This window comes from Arachis ipaensis, chromosome B7 (assembly GCF_059453495.1).
Source record: "Arachis ipaensis isolate K30076 ecotype BB chromosome B7, ASM5945349v1, whole genome shotgun sequence".
Lineage (NCBI taxonomy): Eukaryota > Viridiplantae > Streptophyta > Magnoliopsida > Fabales > Fabaceae > Arachis > Arachis ipaensis.
Window position 1 is genome coordinate 118091551 of NC_142442.1, and position 22913 is coordinate 118114463.

At 38.5% G+C, this 22913-nt stretch overlaps 1 protein-coding gene and 2 non-coding genes across 3 annotated transcripts; 2 read left to right on the plus strand and 1 right to left on the minus strand.

Moving 5' to 3' along the window:
* Positions 1-1949: 1949 nt before the first annotated feature.
* On the minus strand, positions 1950-2057 carry LOC148553869 (small nucleolar RNA R71). The gene has a single exon (XR_015892662.1). It is a non-coding gene; the product is annotated as a small nucleolar RNA R71 (small nucleolar RNA).
* A 6479-nt stretch (positions 2058-8536) lies between these two features.
* LOC148553870 (uncharacterized) lies at positions 8537-11823 on the plus strand. Its single transcript, XM_088494903.1, has 6 exons — positions 8537-8725; positions 8807-8857; positions 8942-9407; positions 9473-11181; positions 11395-11503; positions 11564-11823. Exons 1-6 carry the CDS (start codon positions 8537-8539, stop codon positions 11821-11823), a joined length of 2784 nt encoding a protein of 927 aa, XP_088351029.1.
* Positions 11824-18035: 6212 nt separating this feature from the next.
* LOC148553871 (small nucleolar RNA R71) lies at positions 18036-18143 on the plus strand. The gene has a single exon (XR_015892950.1). It is a non-coding gene; the product is annotated as a small nucleolar RNA R71 (small nucleolar RNA).
* The last annotated feature ends 4770 nt before the right edge of the window (positions 18144-22913 follow it).

The following is a 22913-nucleotide window of genomic DNA, read 5'->3' on the forward strand; positions in this document are numbered from 1 at the left end:
TTTCCAAAAAAAAAACCAAAAAAATTAATAAAATCATAAAAACCAAAAATATTGTGTTTCTTGTTTGAGTCTTGTGTCAATTTTTAAGTTTGGTGTCAATTGCATGCTCTTATAATTTTCTTTAATTTTTGAAAATTCATCATATGTTCTTCATGATCTTCAAGTTGTTCTTGATGATCTTCTTTATTTGATCTTTGCATTTTCTTATTGTGCATCTTTTCTTGTTTCTCATATGCATTTTCAATTTGTTAGAATCTCAACATTAAAAATTTTTAAGTTTGGTGTCTTGCATGTTTTTCTTTTCTTAAAAATTTTCAAAAATAATTCTTGGTGTTTATCTTGATATTCAAAGTGTTCTTGGTGTTCATCTTGACATTCATAGTGTTCTTGCATGCATCATTTATTTTGATCCAAAATTTTCATGCATTGAGTCTTTTTGATGTTTTTCTCTCTCATCATTAAAATTCAAAAATAAAAAAAAATATCTTTCCCTTTTTATCTCATAAATTTTTGAAAATTTGAGTTGACTTCTTCAAAAGTTTTTAAATTTAGTTGTTTCTTATGAGTCAAATCAAATTTTCAATTTAAAAATCCTATCTTTTTTAAATCTCTTTCAAAAATTAAATCTTTTTCATTTTTTCTTTCATATTTTCGAAAATTTCAAATTGATTTTCAAAAATCTTTTTCTTATTTTGTTTCATAATTTCAAAATCTTTACTAACAATTAATGTGATTGATTCAAAAATTTTAAGTTTGTTACTTGCCTAGTAAGAAAGGTTCAATCTTTAAAATTTAAAATCATATCTTTTTGTTTCTTCTTAGTCAAGTAATCAACTTTAATTTTTCAAAATCAAATCTTTTTAAATTTTTTTTCAAATCTTTTTCAAAATAAATTTCAATCACATCTTTTTCAAAATCAATTTCAAAATCTCTTCTAACTTTTTATCTTTTCAAAATTTGATTTTCAAATCTTTTTCAATTAATCTTATCTTTTTGTTTGATTGTTATCTTTTTCAAAACCACCTAACTAATTATCTCTCTCTAATTTTCGAAAATCACCTTCCTCTTTTTCAAAATTCCTTTTTAATTAACTAATTGTTTTAAATTTTAACTTAATTTAATTTCATTTTTCTTTTTAAAATTTTCGAATTATAAATGCTTTTAAATTAAAAAAATAAAAATAAAAATATTTTTATTTTATTTTATTTTATTTTATTTTCGAATTCTTCCCTCTCTCATCTCCTTCTAACTATTTATTTATTTACTAACACTTCTCTTCATCTCAAAATTTGAACCCTCTCTTCCTCTTGGTGTTCAAATTTCTCTTCTTCTATTCTTTTCTTCTTCTACACACATAAAGGAATCTCTATACTGTGACATAGAGGATTCATCTTCTTTTCTGTTCTCTTCTTTTTCACATGAGCAGGAGCAAGGAGAAGAACATTCTTGTTGAAGCTGATCCTGAACCTGAAAGGACTCTGAAGAGAAAGCTAAGGGAAGCTAAAGCACAACTCTCTGGAGAAAATCTGACAGAAATTTTCAAAAAAGAATGAGACATGGCCGAAAATAATAACAATGCAAGGAAGATGCTTGGTGACTTTACTGCACCAAATTCCAATTTACATGGAAGAAGCATCTCAATCCCTGCCATTGGAGCAAACAATTTTGAGCTAAAGCCTCAATTAGTTTCTCTAATGCAACAGAATTGCAAGTTTCATGGACTTCCATCAGAAGATCTTTTTCAGTTCTTAACTGAATTCTTGCAAATCTGTGATACTGTTAAGACCAATGGGGTTGACTCCAAGGTCTATAGGCTTATGCTTTTCCCGTTTGATGTAAGAGACAGAGCTAGAATATGGTTGGACTCTCAACCTAAGGATAGCCTGAACTCTTAGGATAAGCTGGTCACGACTTTCTTAGCCAAGTTCTTTCCTCCTCAAAAGCTTAGCAAGCTTAGAGTGGATGTTCAAACCTTCAAACAGAAAGAAGGTGAATCCCTCTATGAAGCTTGGGAGAGATACAAGGAACTGACTAAGAAGTGTCCTTCTGACATGCTTTCAAAATGGACCATCCTGGACATATTCTATGATGGTCTGTCTGAATTATCAAAGATGTCATTGGACCATTCTGCAGGTGGATCCATTCACCTAAAGAAAATGCCTGCAGAAGCTCAAGAACTCATTGATATGGTTGCAAATAACCAGTTTATGTATACTTCTGAAAGGAATCCTGTGAGTAATGGGACGCCTCAGAGGAAGGGAGTTCTTGAAATTGATACTCTGAATGCCATATTGGCTCAGAACAAAATATTGACTCAGCAAGTCAATATGATTTCTCAGAGTCTGAATGGATTGCAAGCTACATCCAACAGTACTCAAGAGGCATCTTCTGAAGAAGAAGCTTATGATCCTGAGAACCCTGCAATAGCAGAGGTGAATTACATGGGGGAACCCTATGGAAATACCTATAATCCCTCATGGAGAAATCATCCAAATTTCTCATGGAAGGATCAACAAAAGCCTCAACAAGGCTTTAATAATGGTGGAAGAAACAGGTTTAGCAATAGCAAGCCTTTTCCATCATCCACTCAACAACAGACAGAGAATTCTGAGCAGAGTTCATCTAGCTTAGCGAATATAGTCTCTGATCTATCTAAGGCCACTGTGAGTTTCATGAATGAAACAAGGTCCTCCATTAGAAATTTGGAGGCACACGTGAGCCAGCTGAGTAAAAGAGTCACTAAAACCCCTCCTAGTACTCTCCCAAGCAATACAGAAGAGAATCCAAAAAGAGAGTGCAAGGCCATTACCTTACTTGGTGTGGCCGAACCCAGAGAGGAGTAGGAGGACGTGAATCCTAGTGAGGAAGACCTCCTGGAATGCTCAGTGACCAATAAGGAGTTTCCCTTTGAGGAACCAAAGGAATCTGAGACTCATCTAGAGACCATAGAGATTCTATTGAACCTCCTTCTACCCTTCATGGAATCTGATGAGTATTCTTCCTCTGAAGAGGATGAAGACATTACTGAAGAGCAAGTTGCTAAGTACCTTGGTGCAATCATGAAGCTGAATGCCAAATTATTTGGTAATGAGACTTGGGAAGATGAACCTCCCTTGCTCACCAATGAACTAAATGCATTGGATAGGCAGAAATTACCTCAAAAAAAAATAGGATCCTGGTAAATTCCTAATTCCCTGTAACATAGGCACCATTACCTTTGAGAAAGCTCTGTGTGACCTGGGGTCAGGAATAAACTTAATGCCACTCTCTGTAATGGAGAAACTTGGGATCTTTGAGGTGTAAGTTGCCAGAATCTCATTAGAGATGGCAGACAACTCAAGAAAACAGGCTTATAGACTAGTAGAAGACGTGTTAGTAAAGGTTAAAGGCCTTTACATCCCTGCTGATTTCATAATCCTAGACACTGGGAAGGATGAGGATGAATCCATCATCCTTGGAAGACCCTTCCTAGCCACAGCAAGAGCTGTAATTGATGTGGACAGAGGAGAATTGGTCCTTCAACTGAATGAGGACAACCTTGTGTTTAAAACTCAAGAATCTTCTTCTGTAACCATGGAGAGTAAGCATGAAAAGCTTCTCTCACTGCAGAGTCAACCAAAGCCCCCACAGTCAAACTCTAAGTTTGGTGTTGGGAGGCCACAACCAAACTCTAAGTTTGGTGTTGAACCCCCACATTCAAACTCTAAGTTTGGTGTTGGGAGGTTCCAACAATGCTCTGAACATCTGTGAAGCTCCATGAGAGCTCACTGTCAAGCTATTGACATTAAAGAAGCGCTTGTTGGGAGGCAACCCAATGTTATTTAATTATATCTATTCTATTTTTATTTTATTTTATTTTATTTATTTATTTTAGGTTGATGATCATGTGGAGTCACAAAAACTACTGAAAAATCAAAAACAGAATGAAAAATAGCTTTAAAAACAGCTCACTCTGGAGGAAGAACTTACTGGCGTTTAACGCCAGAAAGAAGCATCAAGCTGGCGTTAAACGCCAGAAACAAGCACCAGACTGGAGTTTAACGCCAGACATGCATGCTAAGGGCGTTTTACACGCCTAATTGGAGCAGGGATGTTAAGTCCTTGAACCCACAGGATCTGTGGACCCAACAGGATTCTCTCAGGATCTGTGGACCACACAGGATCCCCATATTTTCTTCTCTCCTCTTCACACCTTTTCATAACTCTCTTCCACAAATACCCTTCACCAATCACCTCAATCACTCTTCCCCATCACCTCTTCACCACTCACATCCATCCTCTCTTCCCCAAAAACCCCACCTACCTCCAAAATTTAAACTCTTCTCCCTTCCAAACCCAACCCTAATGGCCGAACCCTAAACCTTCCCCACTCCTATATAAACCCATATTTCCTTCTTCATTTTCACACAACACAACCCTTTCTTCTTCTCCTTGGCCGAATACACACCTCTCTCCCTCTCCTCTATTTTTCTTTTTTTCCTTCTTTCTTTCTTCTTTTGCTCGGGGACGAGCAAACATTTTAAGTTTGGTGTGGTAAAAGCATAGCTTTTTGTTTTTTCATAACCATTAATGGCACCTAAGGCCAGAGAAACCTCAAGAAAGAGGAAAGGGAAGGCAATTACTTCCACCTCTGAGTCATGGGAGATGGAGAGATTCATCTCAAAGGTCCATCAAGACCACTTCTATGAAGTTGTGGCCAAGAAAAAAGTGATCCATGAGGTTCCTTTCAAGCTCAAAAAGAATGAGTATCCGAAGATCCGACATGAGATTCGAAAAAGAGGTTGGGAAGTCCTCGCCAACCCCATTCAACAAGTCGGGATCTTAATGGTTCAAGAGTTCTATACAAACACATGGATCACTAGGAACCATGATCAAAGTGTGAACCCGAATCCAAAAGCATTGGCTTACCATGGTTTGGGTGAAATACTTAAATTTCAGTCCGGAAAATGTAAGGCTGGCGTTCAACTTGCCAACGATGGAAGAAAACGCACGCCCCTACACTAGAAGGGTCAACTTTGATCAAAGGTTGGACCAAGTCCTTATGGACATATGTGTGGAAGGAGCTCAATGGAAAGTTGACTCAAGAGGTAAGCCGGTTCAATTGAGAAGACTGGACCTTAAGCCTGTAGCTAGAGGATGGTTGGAGTTTATTCAACGCTCAATCATTCCTACTAGCAACCGGTCTGAAGTTACTATAGACCGGGCCATCATGATCCATAGTATCGTGATTGGGGAGGAAGTGGAAGTTCATGAGATTATACCTCAAGAACTCTACAAGGTGGCTGACAAATCCTCTACTTTGGCAAGGTTATCATTTCCTCACCTCATTTTCCACCTCTGCAATTCGGCTGGAATTAACATAGAGGGAGTCATCCTCATTGAAGAGGACAAGCCCATCACTAAGAAAAGGATGGAGCAAACAAGAGATCATGGACCTCAACAAGAGCATGAGGAAATTCCTCACTATGAAATCCCTGAGATGCCTCAGGGGATGCACTTTCCTCCACAAAACTATTGGGAGCAAATCAACACTTCCCTTGGAGAATTAAGCTCCAACATGGGACAACTAAGTGTGGAACACCAAGAGCACTCCATCATTCTCCATGAGATTAGAGAAGATCAAAGAGCTATGAGGGAGGAGCAACAAAGACAAGGAAGAGACATAGAGGAGCTCAAGAGCACCATTGGTTCTTCAAGAAGAGGAAGACGCCACCCTCACTAAGGTGGACCCGTTCCTTAATCTCCTTGTTCTTATTTTCCTGTTTTTCGTTTATTATGCTTCATGTTTATTTATGTTTGTATCTTTACTATATGATCATTAGTGTCTAAGTGTCTATGCCTTAAAGTTATGAATGTCCTATGAATCCATCACCTCTCTTAAATAAAAAATGTTCTAAAAACAAAAGAACAAGAAGTACAAGGTTTCGAATTCATCCTTGAAACTAGTTTAATTATTTTGATGTGGTGACAATACTTTTTGTTTTCTGAATGAATGCTTGAACAGTGCATATGTCTTTTGAAATTGTTGTTTATGAATGTTAAAATTGTTGGCTCTTGAAGAATGATGAAAAAGGAGAAATATTATTTGATAATCTAAAAAATCATAAAATTGATTCTTGAAGCAAGAAAAAGCAGTAAATACAAAAGCTTGCGAAAAAAAAAGAGAAAAGAAAAATGGCAAAAAAAAAAGAAAAAGAAAAAGCAAGCAGAAAAAGCCAAAAGCTCTTTAAACCAAAAGGCAAGAGCAAAAAGCCAATAGCCCTTAAAACCAAAAGGCAAGGGTAAAAAGGATCCAAGGCTTTGAGTATCAGTGGATAGGAGGTCTTAAAGGAATAAAATCCTGGCCTAAGCGACTAACCCAAGTTGTCCCTAACCATGTGCTTGTGGCGTGAAGGTGTCAAGTGAAAACTTGAGACTGAGCGGTTAAAGTCAAGGTCCAAAGCAAAAGAAGAATGTGCTTAAAAACCTTGGACACCTCTAATTGGGGACTTTAGCAAAGCTGAGTCACAATCTAAAAAGGTTCACCCAGTTATGTGTCTGTGGCATTTATGTATCCGGTAGTAATACTGGAAAACAAAGTGCTTAGGGCCACGGCCAAGACTCATAAAGTAGCTGTGTTCAAGAATCAACATACTGAACTAAGAGAATCAATAACACTATCTGAATTCTAAGTTCCTATAGATGCCAATCATTCTAAACTTCAAGGGATAAAGTGAGATGCCAAAACTATTCAAGAGGCAAAAAGCTACTAGTCCCGCTCATCTGATTGGAGCTAAGTTTCATTGATATTTTGGAATTTATAGTATATTCTCTTCTTTTTATCCTATTTGATTTTCAGTTGCTTGAGGACAAGCAACAATTTAAGTTTGGTGTTGTGATGAGCGGACAATTTATACGCTTTTTGGCATTGTTTTTACATAGTTTTCAGTATAATTTAGTTAGTTTTTAGTATATTTTTATTAGTTTTTGAATAAAAATCACATTTCTGGACTTTACTATGTGTTTGTGTGTTTTTCTGTGATTTCAGGTAATTTTTGGCTGAAATTGAGGGACTTGAGCAAAAATCAGATTCAGAGGTTGAAGAAGGACTGCAGATGTTGTTGGATTCTGACCTCCCTGCACTCAAAGTGGATTTTTTGGAGCTACAAGAGTCCAAATGGCGCTTTTAATTGCGTTGGAAAGTAGACATCCAGGACTTTCCAGCAATATATAATAGTCCATGCTTCGCTCGAGTTTAGACGACGCAAACTGGCGTTCAACGCCAGCTCTCTGCCCTATTCTGGAGTTAAACGCCAGAAACAGGTTGCAAAGCAGAGTTAAACGCCAGAAATAGGTTACAAACTGGCGTTTAACTCCAAGAAAGACCTCTGTACGTGAAAGCTTCAATGCTCAGCCCAAGCACACACCAGGTAGACCGGGAAATGAATTTCTGCATCAATTACTCATTCCTTTAACCCTAGTAACTAGTTTAGTATAAATAGAACTTTTTACTATTGTGTTAGACATCTTTTGATCATGTTTTGATGATTGAACCCTCTTTGGGAGGCTGGAAATTCGGCCATGCCTGGACCATTATCACTTATGTATTTTCAACGGTAGAGTTTCTACACACCATAGATTAAGGTGTGGAGCTCTGCTGTTCCTCATGAATTAATGCAAAGTACTACTGTTTTTCTATTCAATTCAAGCCTATTTCTTCTCTAAGATATTTATTCGCACTCAAGAATATGATGAATGTGATGATTATGTGACGTTCATCATCATTCTCACTTATGAACGCGTGCCTGACAAACACTTCTGTTCTACATGCAAAAAAGCTTGAATGTGTATCTCTTAGCATTCTGATCATGAGATCAGAGTCTTCGTGGTATAGGCTAGAACTATTGGCGGCCATTCTTGAAGTCCGAAAAGTCTAAACCTTGTCTATGGTATTCCGAGTAGGATCTGGGAAGGATGGCTGTGACGAGCTTCAAACTCGCGAGTGCTGGGCGTAGTGACAGACGCAAAAGGATTACTGAATCCTATTCCAGTATGATCGAGAACCGACAGATGAATAGTCGTGCGGTGATAGTGCATCTTGGACCATTTTCACTGAGAGGATGGGAAGTAGCCATTGACAACGGTGATGTCCTACACAAAGCTTGCCATAGAAAGGAGTGGGAAGGATTGGATGAAGACAACAGGAAAGCAGAGGTTCAGGAGGAACGAAAGCATCTCTATATGCTTATCTGAAATTCTCACCAATGAATTACATAAGTATCTCTATCCCATTTTACGTTTTATTTATCTTTTAATTATTAAAACTCTATAACCATTTGAATCCGCCTGACTGAGATTTACAAGGTGACCATAGCTTGCTTCAAGCCGACAATCTCTGTGGGATCGACCCTTAATCACGTAAGGTTTATTACTTGGACGACCCAGTGCACTTGCTGGTTAGTTGTGCGAAGTTGTGACAAAGTGTGTGAATTACGTTCCGAGCACCAAGTTTTTGGCGCCGTTGTCAAGGATCACAATTTCATGCACCACCGAATTCATGGCGGCCATGGCAAACCTTGCGAATACTATGGAGGCTAATGCTGCTGTGACTCTGCAAGCTGTGCAGAGGTTAGGCCAACCAGCCGAAAATGGCAACAAAAATGGTGAAGGGAATGTGAATGATAATGCTGAGGGAAATGGAGATAATGCAGGAGGTGCCCCGATGACCTTGGTGACTTTTCTCAAGGTTCATCTACTAATTTTTCGAGGATCAAATAATCCTACTGAAGCGGACTACTGGTTTTAGGCCATGGAGCATGCTTTACAGGCGCAGCACGTTCCGAATAATCAATATGTTGAATTTGTTGCTTATCAGCTGGTAGGAGAGGCTCAACACTGGTGGCAAGCAGAGTGCCGAATGCTACAGCTTCAGAATGCCGACATACCTTAGGATGTATTCCAGACGGCCTTCTACAAGAAGTACTTTCCTGAGTCTGCAAGGGAAGCGAAGGAGATAGAACTGATGCAGCTGAAGCAAGGTTCCTTGTCAGTGGTAGACTACACAAGCAAGTTTGAGGAGCTTTGTAGGTTTTCTAGGGTATGTCAGGGTGCCCCGAAAACCTATGAAAGTTGGAAGTGTATCAAGTACCAAAGAGGCTTGAAGGACAACATTATGACTGCTATGGCTCCAATGGATATTTGTAGTTTTTCTGACTTGGTGAACAAGGCGAGAGTGGTGGAAGAGTATGCTAAGATGGTAGCTTCATCCAAGAAAACTCACGGAGGGAGTTCTAGTCGGGGACGTGGCAAGTATTTTCATCCAATGGGTCAAAGTTTCAAGAGAGAAGGATATGCGCCTCAAGGTCAAGGAGGCTTCAGAAAGAACACTCAGGATCAGTTTCAACGTGGCAAAGGGAGAGGAAATCAGAGTAAGATTTCTCCAGATTTGACTTGTGTGCGTTGTGGACGTTTTCACCCATATGACTCGTGCAAGATTGGTTTATGTGGTTTTTCAACTGTGGATTGCCTGGCCACATTGCGAGGGATTGCACTCGTGGGAGGAACCCGAATGTGGGCCAGAGTCAGCATCAAGGTCGAGTCTTTGCTGTGAACGCCAAGGATGCTTCTAAGGCAGATCCTTTGATGAGAGGTATATGTTTAGTTGGTGATAAGACCTTAATTGCATTATATGATACTGGAGCATCGCATTCATTTATTTCGTTTGCTAAAGTTGAGGAACTAGGCTTGAAAGTGTCAGAGTTAGCATTTGATCTACATGTACATACTCCGCATCAGACGGTCATAACTAGGTCAGGGTGTAGGCAAGTAGGTTTCAAGCTTGAGGGTAGAGACTTCATGAATAATTTGATCAGTTTACCAATGGTTGGGTTGGAGATGATTTTGGGATTTGATTGGTTGTCAAAGAACCGAGTTTTGTTGGATTGCTTTGAGGGGTCAATTCAGTTTATGCCAGAAGGAGAAAAGGGAGCAGTGATAGCTGAAGGTTACTACCTGAACTCTGTAATGGTGTACTGTAGTGGAGAAAAGCGTCAGGGTTATATTCTGTTGGCTACAAACACGTTAGGTGATAATCAGGAACTAGATCAAATTCTGGTAGTTAGAGTCTTTCCGGAGGTATTCCCGGAAGATATTCCTGAATTTTCACGTCAGAGGGAGATTGAATTTGCGATTGAATTGGTGTCGGGAGATGGACCAGTGTCGATTGCGCCATATAGGATGGCTCCGATAGAACTGGCTGAACTAAAGGCTCAGTTGGAAGAGCTTCTGAACAAGAGGTTCATTCGACCGAGTGTATCACCGTACGGAGCATCAATTTTATTGGTGAAAAAGAAGGATGGACGAGTGCGACTGCGTGTGGACTACCGACAGTTGAACAAAGTAACTGTGAAGAATAAGTACCCGCTGCCACGGATAGATGACTTAATGGATCAACTGCAAGGAGCTGGGGCGTTTTCCAAAATTGATTTGAGATCCGGTTACCACCAAATAAGAGTGAAAGAGGATGATATCTCTAAGACTATGTTTAGGACACGCTGTGGACACTACGAGTTTGCGGTGATGTCCTTTGGGTTAACAAATGCACCTGTTATTTTCATGGATTACATGAACAGAGTCTTTCGTCCCTTTTTAGACAAATTCGTGGTGGTTTTCATAGATGACATCTTGGTTTACTCTAAGACGGTAAAGGAGCATGAGGAACACCTGAGGATTGTGTTGCAAATCTTAAAAGAGCAGAAGTTGTATGCTAAGTTGTCGAAGTGTAAATTTTGGAAGGAGGAAGTAAAGTTCTTAGGTCACGTGGTGAGCAAAGGAGGAATAGCCGTAGACCCTTCGAAGGTAGAAGCGGTAATGGAATGGGAAAGACCAACGACGATGACAGAAGTCCGAAGCTTCTTGGGCTTAGCTGGATATTACCAAAGATTTATTGAAGGATTTTCCCGGATAGCACTACCGATGACTAAGTTGATAAGGAAGGAAGTGCCATTTGTGTGGACGTCAGAGTGTGAAGAGAGTTTTCAAAATTTGAAGCAGAAATTAACTTTAGCACCTGTTCTAATCTTATCGGAACCGCATGAACCGTTTGAAGTATATTGTGATGCATCACTGAAGGATTTAGGTTGCGTGTTGATGCAACACCGGAATATGGTGGCTTATGCATCGCGTCAGCTAAGAACGCATGAGGTAAATTACCCAACTCATGATTTGGAATTAGTGGCGATTGTGTTTGCATTGAAGATTTGGAGACACCACTTGTACGGAGTAAGGTTTAGCGTCTTTTCTGATTATAAGAGTCTCAAGTACATCTTTGATCAAAAAGAGCTTAATATGCACCAGAGAAGGTGGATGGAGTTGCTTAAAGATTATGATTTTGAGTTGAGTTATCACCTGGGAAAGGCGAATGTGGTAGCAGACACTTTTAGTCGGAAGTCCTTAACAATAGCTTGGATGAGGATTAAGGAAGAAGAGCTAGTGGATAAGTTTGTGGATCTTAAGTTAGACATTGGTGAAGTTGTCGGAAGAGCTTGCTTGAATTAGTTATAGATCTCGAGTACCTTTAAAACAGAGATTCAGAAGGCTCAGCAAGATGAGCAAAAGCTTCAACAATTGTTTCAACCAGTTGGTGATAAGAGGCGTGTAGAATTCACTAAGGATGGTGAAGGATTATGGAGATACAAGGGAAGAATTTGTATACCAGATGTTGGGAGTTTGAGGCAAGACTTATTGTCGGAAGCTCACAATAGTGGGTTTTCTATTCATCCCGGAAGTACGAAAGATGTACTACAACTTAAAGAAGATGTTCTGGTGGCCTGGGATGAAAGGTGATGTAGCAATCGTGGTATCCAAGTGCCTGACGTGTCAGAAAGTGAAGATAGAGCATCAGAAACCATCGGGGATGTTACAGCCACTTGAGATTCCTCATTGGAAGTGGAAAGGAATTGTAATCGATTTTGTGACCGGTTTACCGAGGACTAGGTCGGAATTTGATGCAATTTGGGTGATCGTGGATCGCTTAACCAAATCTACTCATTTCCTGCCTATCCGAGTGAATTGTTCTATGGAGGAGTTGGCGAGATTGTATATCAAGGAGATAGTAAAGTTGCATGGTGTGTCATTGAGCATAGTCTTGGACTGTGATCCCCGATTTACATCAAGGTTTTGGGGAGCTTTTCAAAGACCTTTCGGTATGAAGCTATGTCTCAGTACCACATATCATCCGCAAACTTACGGACAATCGGAAAGAACTATTCAGACGTTGGAAGATATGCTGAGGGTGTGTGTATTGGATCAACCCAGAAGTTGGGACCGTTACATGCCATTAGTGGAGTTTGCGTACAACAACATCTTTCATACGAGCATTGGGATGGCTCCGAATGAGGCCTTGTATAGTGGTGCACGAAATCGTGATTGTTCATTCCTTGGTAACGGCGCCAAAAACTTAATGTGTACGTTCATATTCTTAGTTCTTTTTCACAACTTCGCACAACTAACCAGCAAGTGCACTAGGTCGTCCAAGTAATAAACCTTACGTGAGTAAGGGTCGATCCCACGGAGATTGTCGGCTTGAAGCAAGCTATGGTCACCTCGTAAATCTCAGTCAGGTGGATTCAATTGGTTATAGAGATTTGATAATTAAAAGATAAATAAAATATAAAATAAAGATAGAGATACTTATGTAATTCATTGGTGAGAATTTCAGATAAGTGTATGGAGATGCTTAGTTCCTTCTGAATCTCTGCTTTCCTACTGCTTTCATCTAATCCTTCATACTCCTTTCTATGGCAAGCTGTATGTTGGGCATCACCATTGTCAATGGCAACATCCCGTCCTCTCAGTGAAAATGGTCCAAAATGTGCTGTCACTGCACGGCTAATTATCTGTGGGTTTTCGATCATACTGGAATAGGATTTAGTAATCCTTTTTGCGTCTGTCACTACGCCCAGCACTCACGGGTTTGAAGCCCGTCACAGCCATCCCTTCCCAGATCCTACTCGGAATATCACAGATAAGGTTTAGACTTTTCGGATCTCAAGAATGGCTGCCAATAATTCTAGCCTATACCACGAAGACTCTAATCTCAACATTCAAGCTTGTTTGCATGTAGAACAGAAGTGGTTGTCAGGCACGCGTTCATAGGTGAGAATGGTGATGAGCGTCACATAATCATCACATTCATCATATTTTTGTGTACGAATGAATATCTTAGAGAAGAAATAGGCTTGAGTTGAATAGAAAAATAATAGTACTTTGCATTAATTCATGAGGAACAGCAGAGCTCCACACCTTAATCTATGGTGTGTAGAAACTCTACCGTTGAAAATACATAAGAACAAGGTCCAGGCATGGCCGAATGGCCAGTCCCCTAAATGTGTACAAAATGATCTAAAGATGATCAAAAGGTCCCCTTAAGATGATAGTAAAAAGTTCTATTTATACTAAACTAGTTACTAGGGTTACAGAAATAAGTAAATGATGCAGAAATCCACTCCCGGGCCCACTTGGTGTGTGCTTGGGCTGAGCATTGAAGCTTTCACATGTAGAGGTCTTCCTTGGAGTTAAACGCCAGTTTGTAACGTGTTTCTGGCATTTAACTCTGCTTTGCAACCTGTTTCTGGCGTTTAACGCCAGAATAGGGCAGAAAGCTGGCGTTGAATGCCAGTTTGCGTTGTCTAAACTCGAGCAAAGCATGAAATATTATATATTGATGTAAAGCCCTAGATGTCTACTTTCCAACGCAATTGAGAGCGTGCCATTTGGACTCCTGTAGCTCTAGAAAATCCACTTTTGAGTGCAGGGAGGTAAGAATCCAACAGCATCTGCAGTCCTTCTTCAGCCTCTGAATCTGATTTTTGCTCAAGTCCCTCAATTTCAGCCAGAAATTACCTGAAATCATAGAAAAACACACAAACTCATAGTAAAGTCCAGAAATGTGATTTTTATTTAAAAACTAATAAAAATATACTAAAAACTAACTAAATCATACTAAAAACTATGTAAAAAACAATGCCAAAAAGCGTATAAATTATCCGCTCATCACAACACCAAACTTAAACTGTTGCTTGTTCCCAAGCAACTGAAAATCAAATAGGATAAAAAAGAAGAGAATATACTATAAATTCTAAAATATCAATGAAACTTAGCTCCAATCAGATCAGCGAGACTAGTAGCTTTTTGCCTCTGAACAGTTTTGGCATCTCAATTTATCCCTTGAAGTTCAGAATGATTGGCATCTATAGGAACTCAGAATTCAGATAGTGTTACTGATTCTCCTAGTTCAGTATGTTGATTCTTGAACACAGCTACTTTATGAGTCTTGGCCGTGGCCCTAAGCACTTTGTTTTCCAGTATTACCACCGGATACATAAATGCCACAGACACAAAACTGGGTAAACCTTTTCAGATTGTGACTCAGCTTTGCTAGAGTCCCCAATTAGAGGTGTCCAGGGTTCTTAAGCACACTCTTCTTTTTACTTTGGACATCGACTTTAACCGCTCAGTCTCAAGTTTTCACTTGACACCTTTACGCCACAAGCACATGGTTAGGGACATCTTGGTTTAGCCGCTTAGCCCAGGATTTTATTCCTTTAGGCCCTCCTATCCATTAATGCTCAAAGCCTTGGATCCTTTTTACCCTTGCCTTTTAGTTTTAAGGGCTATTAGCTTTTTGCTCTTGCCTTTTGGTTTAAAGAATTTTTGGCTTTTTCTGCTTGCTTTTTCTTCTTTTTTTCTCTCTTTTTTTTTTCTTTTTTTTTTTGCCATTTTTCTTTTCCTTTTTTTTCGCAAGCTTTTGTATTCACTGCCTTTCTTGCTTCAAGAATCAATTTTATGATTGTTCAGATTATCAATAACATTTCTCCTTTTCATCATTCTTTCAAGAGCCAACATATTTAACATTCATAAACAACAATATCAAAAGACATATGCACTGTTCAAGCATTCATTCAGAAAACAAAAAGTATTGTCACCACATCAAAATAATTAAACTAATTTCAAGGATGAATTCAAAATTCATGTACTTCTTGTTCTTTTTGTAATTAAAGCATTTTTCATTTAAGAAAGGTGATGGATTCATAAGACATTCATAACTTTAAGGCATAGACACTTAAATACTAATGATCATGTAATAAGACACAAACATAAACATAAAGCATAGTAAACGAAAAACAGGAAAATAAGAACAAGGAGATTAAGGAACGGGTCCACCTTAGTGAGGGTGGCGTCTTCCTCTTCTTGAAGAACCAATGGTGCTCTTGAGCTCCTCTATGTCTCTTCCTTGTCTTTATTGCTCCTCTTTCATAGCTCTTTGATCTTCTCTAATCTCATGGAGAATGATGGAGTGCTCTTGGTGTTCCATCCTTATTTGTCCCATGTTGGAACTTAATTCTCCTAGGGAGGTGTTGATTTGCTCCCAATAGTTTTGTGGAGGAAAGTGCATCCCTTGAGGCATCTCAGGGATTTCATGGTGAGGAATTTCCTCATGCTCTTGTTGAGGTCCGTGAGTGGGCTCTCTTGTTTGCTCCATCCTTTTCTTAATGATGGGCTTTTGACATGAATCTCTCCATCTCCTATGACTCAGAGTTGGAAGCAATTACCTTCCCATTCCTCTTTCTAGAGGTTTCTCCGGCCTTAGGTGCCATTAATGGTTATGGAAAAATAAAAAGCAATGCTTTTACCACACCAAACTTAAAAGGTTTGCTCGTCCTCGAGCAAAAGATGAAAGAAAGGATGAGAAGAAGAAGAGATGGAGAAGATGGAGGTGTGTGAATGGTTCTGCCAAGGGGGGTTTTAGGTGGTTATGATGTGTGAAAAGGAAGGAGTGATGGTTTGAATTTGAGTGGGTGGGTGTAGGCGGGTTGTATGATGGTTTTGGAGGAGTAATGGAGGTGATTGGTGGAGGTTATTTTGGGGAAGAGTGTTATGGAAAGGTGTTAAGAGGAGAGGAGAAGAGGTAGGGTAGGTGGAGATCCTGTGGGGTCAAGGACTTAGCATCCCTGCTCCAATTAGGCGTGCAAAACGCTCTTAGAATGTATGTCTGGTGTTAAACGCCAGTCTGGTGCTTGTTTCTGGCATTTAACGCCAGCTTGATGCTTCTTTCTGGCGTTAAACGCCAGTTTGATGCTTCTTACTGACGTTTAAATGCCAGTAAGCTCTTCCTCCAGGGTGAGCTATTTTTAATGCTGTTTTTCATTCTGTTTTTGATTTTTCAGTTATTTCATGATCATCAACCTAAAGAAAACATAAAATAGCAATGGAAAATAAATAGATATAATTAAATAACATTAGGTTGCCTCCCAACAAGCGCTTCTTTAATGTCAATAGCTTGACAGTGAGCTTTGATGGAGCCTCACAGAGGTTCAAAGCATTGTTGGGACCTCCCAATACCAAACTTAGAGTTTGAATGTGGGGGTTCAACACCAAACTTAGAGTTTGGTTGTGGCCTCCTAACACCAAACTTAGAGTTTGACTGTGGAGGCTTTGGTTGACTCTGTAGTGAGAGAAGCTTTTCATGCTTCCTCTCCATGGTTACAGAAAGAGAACCTTGAGTCTTAAATACAAGGTAGTCCTCATTCAGTTGAAGGACCAACTCTCCTCTGTCCACATCAATTACAGCTTTTGCTGTGGCTAGGAAGGGTCTTCCAAGGATGATGGATTCATCCTCATCCTTCCCAGTGTCTAGGATTATGAAATCAGTAGGGATGTAAAGGCCTTCAACCTTTACTAACAAGTCCTCTACTAATCCATAAGCCTGTTTCATTAATTTGTCTGTCATCTCTAGTGAGATTCTTGCAGCTTGTACCTCATGGATTCCCAGTTTCTCTATTACAGAGAGTGGCATGAGATTTATCCCTGACCCAAGATCACACAGAGCCTTCTCAAAGGTCATGGTGCCTATGGTACAAGGTATGAAGAACTTTTCGGGATCCGGTTTCTTCTGAGGCAATGTCTGCCTTATCAATTCACTGAGTTCATTGGTGAACAAGGGGGGTTCATCCTCCTAAGTATCATTACCAAATAAACTGGCATTCCACTTCATGATGGCTCCTAGATATTTAGCAACCTGCTCTTCACTGATGTCTTCATCCTCTTCAGAGAAAGAATAGTCATCAGAGCTCATGAATGGTAAAAGGAGGTTCAATAGAATCTCTATGGTCTCTAGATGAGCCTCAGATTCCTTTGGTTCCTCAAAGGGAAACTCCTTATTGGTCAGTGAACGTCCCAGGAGGTCTTCCTCACTAGGATTCACGTCCTCCTCCTCCTCTCTGGGTTCGGCCACACCAAGTAAGGTAATGGCCTTGCACTCTCTTTTTGGATTCTCTTCTGTATTGCTTGGGAGAGTACTAGGAGGAGTTTCAGTGATTCTTTTACTCAGCTGGCCTACTTGTGCCTCCAAATTTCTAATGGAGGACCTTGTTTCATTCATGAAACTTAGAGTGGTCTTAGATAGATCAGAGACTATATTTGCTAAGCTAGATGGATTCTGCTCAGAATTCTCTGTCTGTTGCTGAGTGGATGATGGAAAAGGCTTGCTATTGCTAAACCTCTTTCTTCCACCATTATTAAAGCCTTGTTGAGGCTTTTGTTGATCCTTCCATGAGAAATTTGGATGATTTCTCCATGAGGGATTATAGGTGTTTCCATAGGCTTCACTCATGTAATTCACCTCTGCTATTGCAGGGTTCTCAGGATCATAAGCTTCTTCTTCAGAAGATGCTTCTTTAGTACTATTGGATGCAGCTTGCAATCTATTCAGACTCTTAAGAAATCATATTGACTTGCTGAGTTAATATTTTATTCTGAGCCAATATGGCATTCAGAGTATCAATTTCAAGAACTCCCTTCCTCTAAAGCGTCCCATTACCCACAGGATTCCTTTCAGAAGTGTACATGAACTGGTTATTTGAAACCATGTCAATGAGTTCTTGAGCTTCTGCAGGCGTTTTCTTTAGGTGAATGGATCCACCTGCAGAATGGTCCAATGACATCTTAGATAATTCAGACAGACCATCATAGAATATATCCAGGATGGTCCATTCTGAAAGCATGTCAGAAGGACACTTTTTGGTCAGTTGCTTGTATCTCTCCCAAGCTTCATAGAGGGATTCACCTTCTTTCTGTTTGAAGGTTTGAACATCCACTCTAAGCTTGCTAAGCTTTTGAGGAGGAAAGAACTTGGCTAAGAAAGCCGTGACCAGCTTATCCCAAGAGTTCAGGCTATCTTTAGGTTGAGAGTCCAACCATATTCTCGCTCTGTCTCTTACAGCAAACGAGAAAAGCATAAGCCTGTAGACTTCGGGATCAACCCCATTGGTCTTAACAGTATCACAGATTTGCAAGAATTCAGTTAAGAACTGAAAAGGATCTTCTGATGGAAGTCCATGAAACTTGTAATTTTGTTGCATTAGAGAAACTAATTGAGGCTTTAGCTCAAAATTGTTTGCTCCAATGGCAGGGATTGAGATGCTTCTTCCATGTAAGTTGAAATTTGGTGCAGTAAAGTCACCAAGCATCTTCCTTGCATTGTTGTTGGGTTTGGCCATGTCTCCTTCTTTTTCGAAAATTTCTGTCAGATTTTCTTCAGAGAGTTGTGCTTTGGCTTCCCTTAGCTTCCTCTTCAGAGTCCTTTCAGGTTCAGGATCAGTTTCAACAATAATGTTCTTATCCGTGGTCCTGCTCATATGAAAAAGAAGAGAACAGAAAAAAAAATATGGAATCCTCTATGTCACAGTATAGAGATTCCTTATATGAGTATAAGAAGAGAAGGATGGAAGAAAGAAAAGATAAGAATTCGAACACAGAGGAGAAGAGTTGGTTCAAATTTTTGAGTAGAAGAGAAGTGTTAGTAAATAAATAAATAATTAGAAGGAGATGAGAGATGGAAGAATTCGAAAATAAAATAAAACAAAAATATTTTTGTTTTTAATTTAAAATTAAAGTTAAAATTCGAAAATAAAAAAGACAAATGAAATTAAAAAAATTTAAAACAATTAGCTAATTAAAAAGGAATTTTGAAAAAGAGAGAAGAGGTTTTCGAAAATTAGAGAGAGAATTAGTTAGGTAGTTTTGAAAAAGATAAGAATCAAACAAGATAAGATTAATCGAAAAACATTTGAAAATCAATTTTGAAAAGATAAGAAGTTGGAAAAGATTTTGAAAAAGATATGATTGAAATTGAAGAAGATATGATTGAAATTTAATTTGAAAAAGATTTAAAAAGGAAATTAAAAAGATTTAATTTTTGAAAATTAAAGTTGATTACTTGACTAACAAGAAACTAAAAGATATGATTTTAAAATTTAAAGAATGAACCTTTCTTAATAGGCAAGTAAAAACTTTAAAATTTTTGAATTTAAATGCTAGTAATGAATTCGAAAATATGAAACAAAAATAAGAAAAATTTTGAAAATCAATTTGAAATTTTCGAAAATATGAAAGAAAAAATGAAAAAGATTTGATTTTTGAAAAAGATTTGAAAAAGATAGAATTTTTAAATTGAAAATTTGATTTGACTCATTATAAACAACTAAATTTTAAAAAGTTTTGAAAAAGTCAACTCAAATTTTCGAAAATTTATGAGTGAAATAAGTAAAGTAATTTTTTTTATTTTTGAATTTTTAATGAAGAAAGAGAAAAACAACAAAAAGACTCAAAACATGAAAATTGTGAATCAAAACACATAATGCATGTAAGAACACTTTGAATGTCAAGATGAACACCAAGAACTTATTTTTGAAAATTTTTAAGAAAAGAAAAATATGCAAGACACCAAACTTAGAAATTTTCAAACTTTAGACACTAACAAATTGAAAATGCATATGAAAAACAAGAAAAGACACAAAACATGAAAATGCAAAGATCAAACAAAGAAGATCATTAAGAACAACTTGAAGATTATGAAGAACACCATGCATGGGTTTTCGAAAATTTTTAAGAAAAATTAAAAATATGCAATTGACACTAGACTCAAACAAGAAACACAAAATTATTTTTGGTTTTCATGATTTTATTAAAATTTTTTTGGATTTTTTCAAAAATTATTTGGAAAAAGAAAAATAAGGATTTCAAAATTTTTAATGAGAATTCCAGGAATCATGCAATATCAGCCTAAAACTCCGGTCCAGGAATTAGAAATGGCTTATTAGCCAGCCAAGCTTTCATTGAAAGCTCCGGTCCAAAACACAAGACATGGCCAATGGCCAGCCAAGCTTCAGCAGAACATTACATACAACAGCTAATTTGCTGAGAAAGACAAAGAAGCTCTTCTCTAATGATAGTTGAAACCTCGGTCCAAAGGATTAGACATGGCTTTACAGCCAGCCAGACTTCAACAGATCATCGTGAAACTCTAGAATTCAATCTTAAAAATTCTGAAGCCATAGAATAATTTATTTTTAAATTTTTTTTTTTGAAAATTTTTCGAAAATTAAAAATAATAAAAACAAAAAGCTTAAAATTAAAATAAAATTACCTAATCTGAGCAACAAGATGAACCGTCAGTTGTCCAAACTCGAACAATCCCCGGCAACGGCACCAAAAACTTGGTGCACGAAATCGTGATTGTTCATTCTTTGGTAACGGCGCCAAAAACTTAATGCACACGTTCATATTCTTAGTTCTTTTTCACAACTTCGCACAACTAACCATCAAATGTACTGGGTCGTCTAAGTAATAAACCTTACGTGAGTAAGGGTCGATCCCACGGAGATTGTCGACTTGAAGCAAGCTATGATCACCTTGTAAATCTCAGTCAGGCGGATTCAATTGGTTATAGAGATTTGATAATTAAAAGATAAATAAAATATAAAATAAAGATAGAGATACTTATGTAATTCATTGGTGAGAATTTTAGATAAGTGTATGGAGATGCTTAGTTCCTTCTGAATCTCTGCTTTCCTACTGCTTTCATCCAATCCTTCATACTCCTTTCTATGGCAAGTTGTATGTTGGGCATCACCGTTGTTAATGGCTACATCCTGTGCTCTCAGTGAAAATGGTCCAAAATACGCTGTCACCGCACGGCTAATCATCTGTCAGTTCTCGATCATACTGGACTAGGATTCAGTAATCCTTTTGCGTCTGTCATCACTACGCCCAGCACTCGCGAGTTTGAAGCTCGTCACAGCCATCCCTTCCCAGATCCTACTCGGAATACCACAGACAAGGTTTAGACTTTCCAGATCTCAAGAATGGCCGCCAATATTCTAGCCTATACCACGAAGACTCTGATCTCATGATCAGGAGGCTAAGATACACATTCAAGCTTGTTTGCATGTAGAACGGAAGTGGTTGTCAGGCACGCGTTCATAGGTGAGAATGGTGATGAGCGTCACATAATCATCACATTCATCATGTTTTTGTGTATGAATGAATATCTTAGAGAAGAAATAGACTTGAGTTGAATAGAAAAACAATAGTACTTTGCATTAATTCATGAGGAACAGCAGAGCTCCACACCTTAATCTATGGTGTGTAGAAAATCTACCGTTGAAAATATATAAGAACAAGGTCCAGGCATGGCCGAATGGCCAGCCCCCTAAACGTGTACAAAATGATCTAAAGATGATCAAAAGGTCCCCTTAAGATGATAGTAAAAAGTTCTATTTATACTAAACTAGTTACTAGGGTTACAGAAATAAGTAAATGATGCAGAAATCCACTCCCAGGCCCACTTGGTGTGTGCTTGAGCTGAGCATTGAAGCTTTCATGTGTAGAGGTTTTCCTTGGAGTTAAACGCCAGTTTGTAACGTGTTTCTGGCGTTTAACGCCAGAATAGGGCAGAAAGCTGGCGTTGAACGCCAGTTTGCGTCATCTAAACTCGAGCAAAGTATGGACTATTATATATTGCTGAAAATCCCTAGATGTCTACTTTCCAACGCAATTGAGAGCGCGCCATTTGGGTTTCTGTAGCTCCAGAAAATCCACTTTGAGTGCAGGGAGGTCGGAATCCAACAGCATCTGCAGTCCTTCTTCAGCCTCTAAATCTGATTTTTGCTCAAGTCCCTCAATTTCAACCAGAAATTACCTGAAATCACAGAAAAACACACAAACTCATAGTAAAGTCCAAAAATGTGATTTTTATTTAAAAACTAATAAAAATATACTAAAAACTATGTAAAAAATAATGCCAAAAAGCGTATAAATTATCCGCTCATCATATAGACGGAAGTGCCAATCTCCAATTTGTTGGTATGAATCGGGTGAAGTGAGTATTTTGGGTCCTAATTTGATAGCAGAGACTACTAAGAAGATTAAGAAGATACGAGAGAGAATTCTAACTGCTCAGAGTCGACAGAAGAGCTTTGTGGATTAGAGGAGGAAGCCATTGGAGTTTGATGTAGGAGAACATGTATTCTTGAAGGTTACACCGATGACTGGGATTGGACGAGCGATCAAAACCAAGAAGTTGAATCCAAGGTTCATTGGACCGTTTGAGATTCTAAGGCAATTCGGGCCAATGGCGTATCAAGTAGCCTTGCCACCTCATCTGTCTAACTTGCATGACGTATTTCACGTGTCATAGCTTCGTAAGTACACGTCGGATGCGGCTCATGTGCTAGAGCCTGAGTCGGTTGAGTTGAGGAAGAACTTGACTTTCCAAGTAACGCCAGTGAGAATTGATGACACTAGTGTAAAGAAGTTACACGAAAAGGAAGTTTCATTGGTTAAAGTAGCTTGAGAGCGAGCTGGAGTAGAAGAGCATACTTGAGAGTTGGAGTCCGAAATGCGAAAGGATTATCCCGAGCTTTTCTTAGGTAATCACTAAATTTTGAGGGTAAAATTTCTTATTTGGTGGGGAGAATGTAAGACCCGAGCTTAATTAACCATTTAATTAAGTAATTAATTGCCCCAAAATAGAATTCGAAAGTTTAGAATGAGAATTTGAATATTTAAATGTGATTTTTGGACTCAGTAGGTTT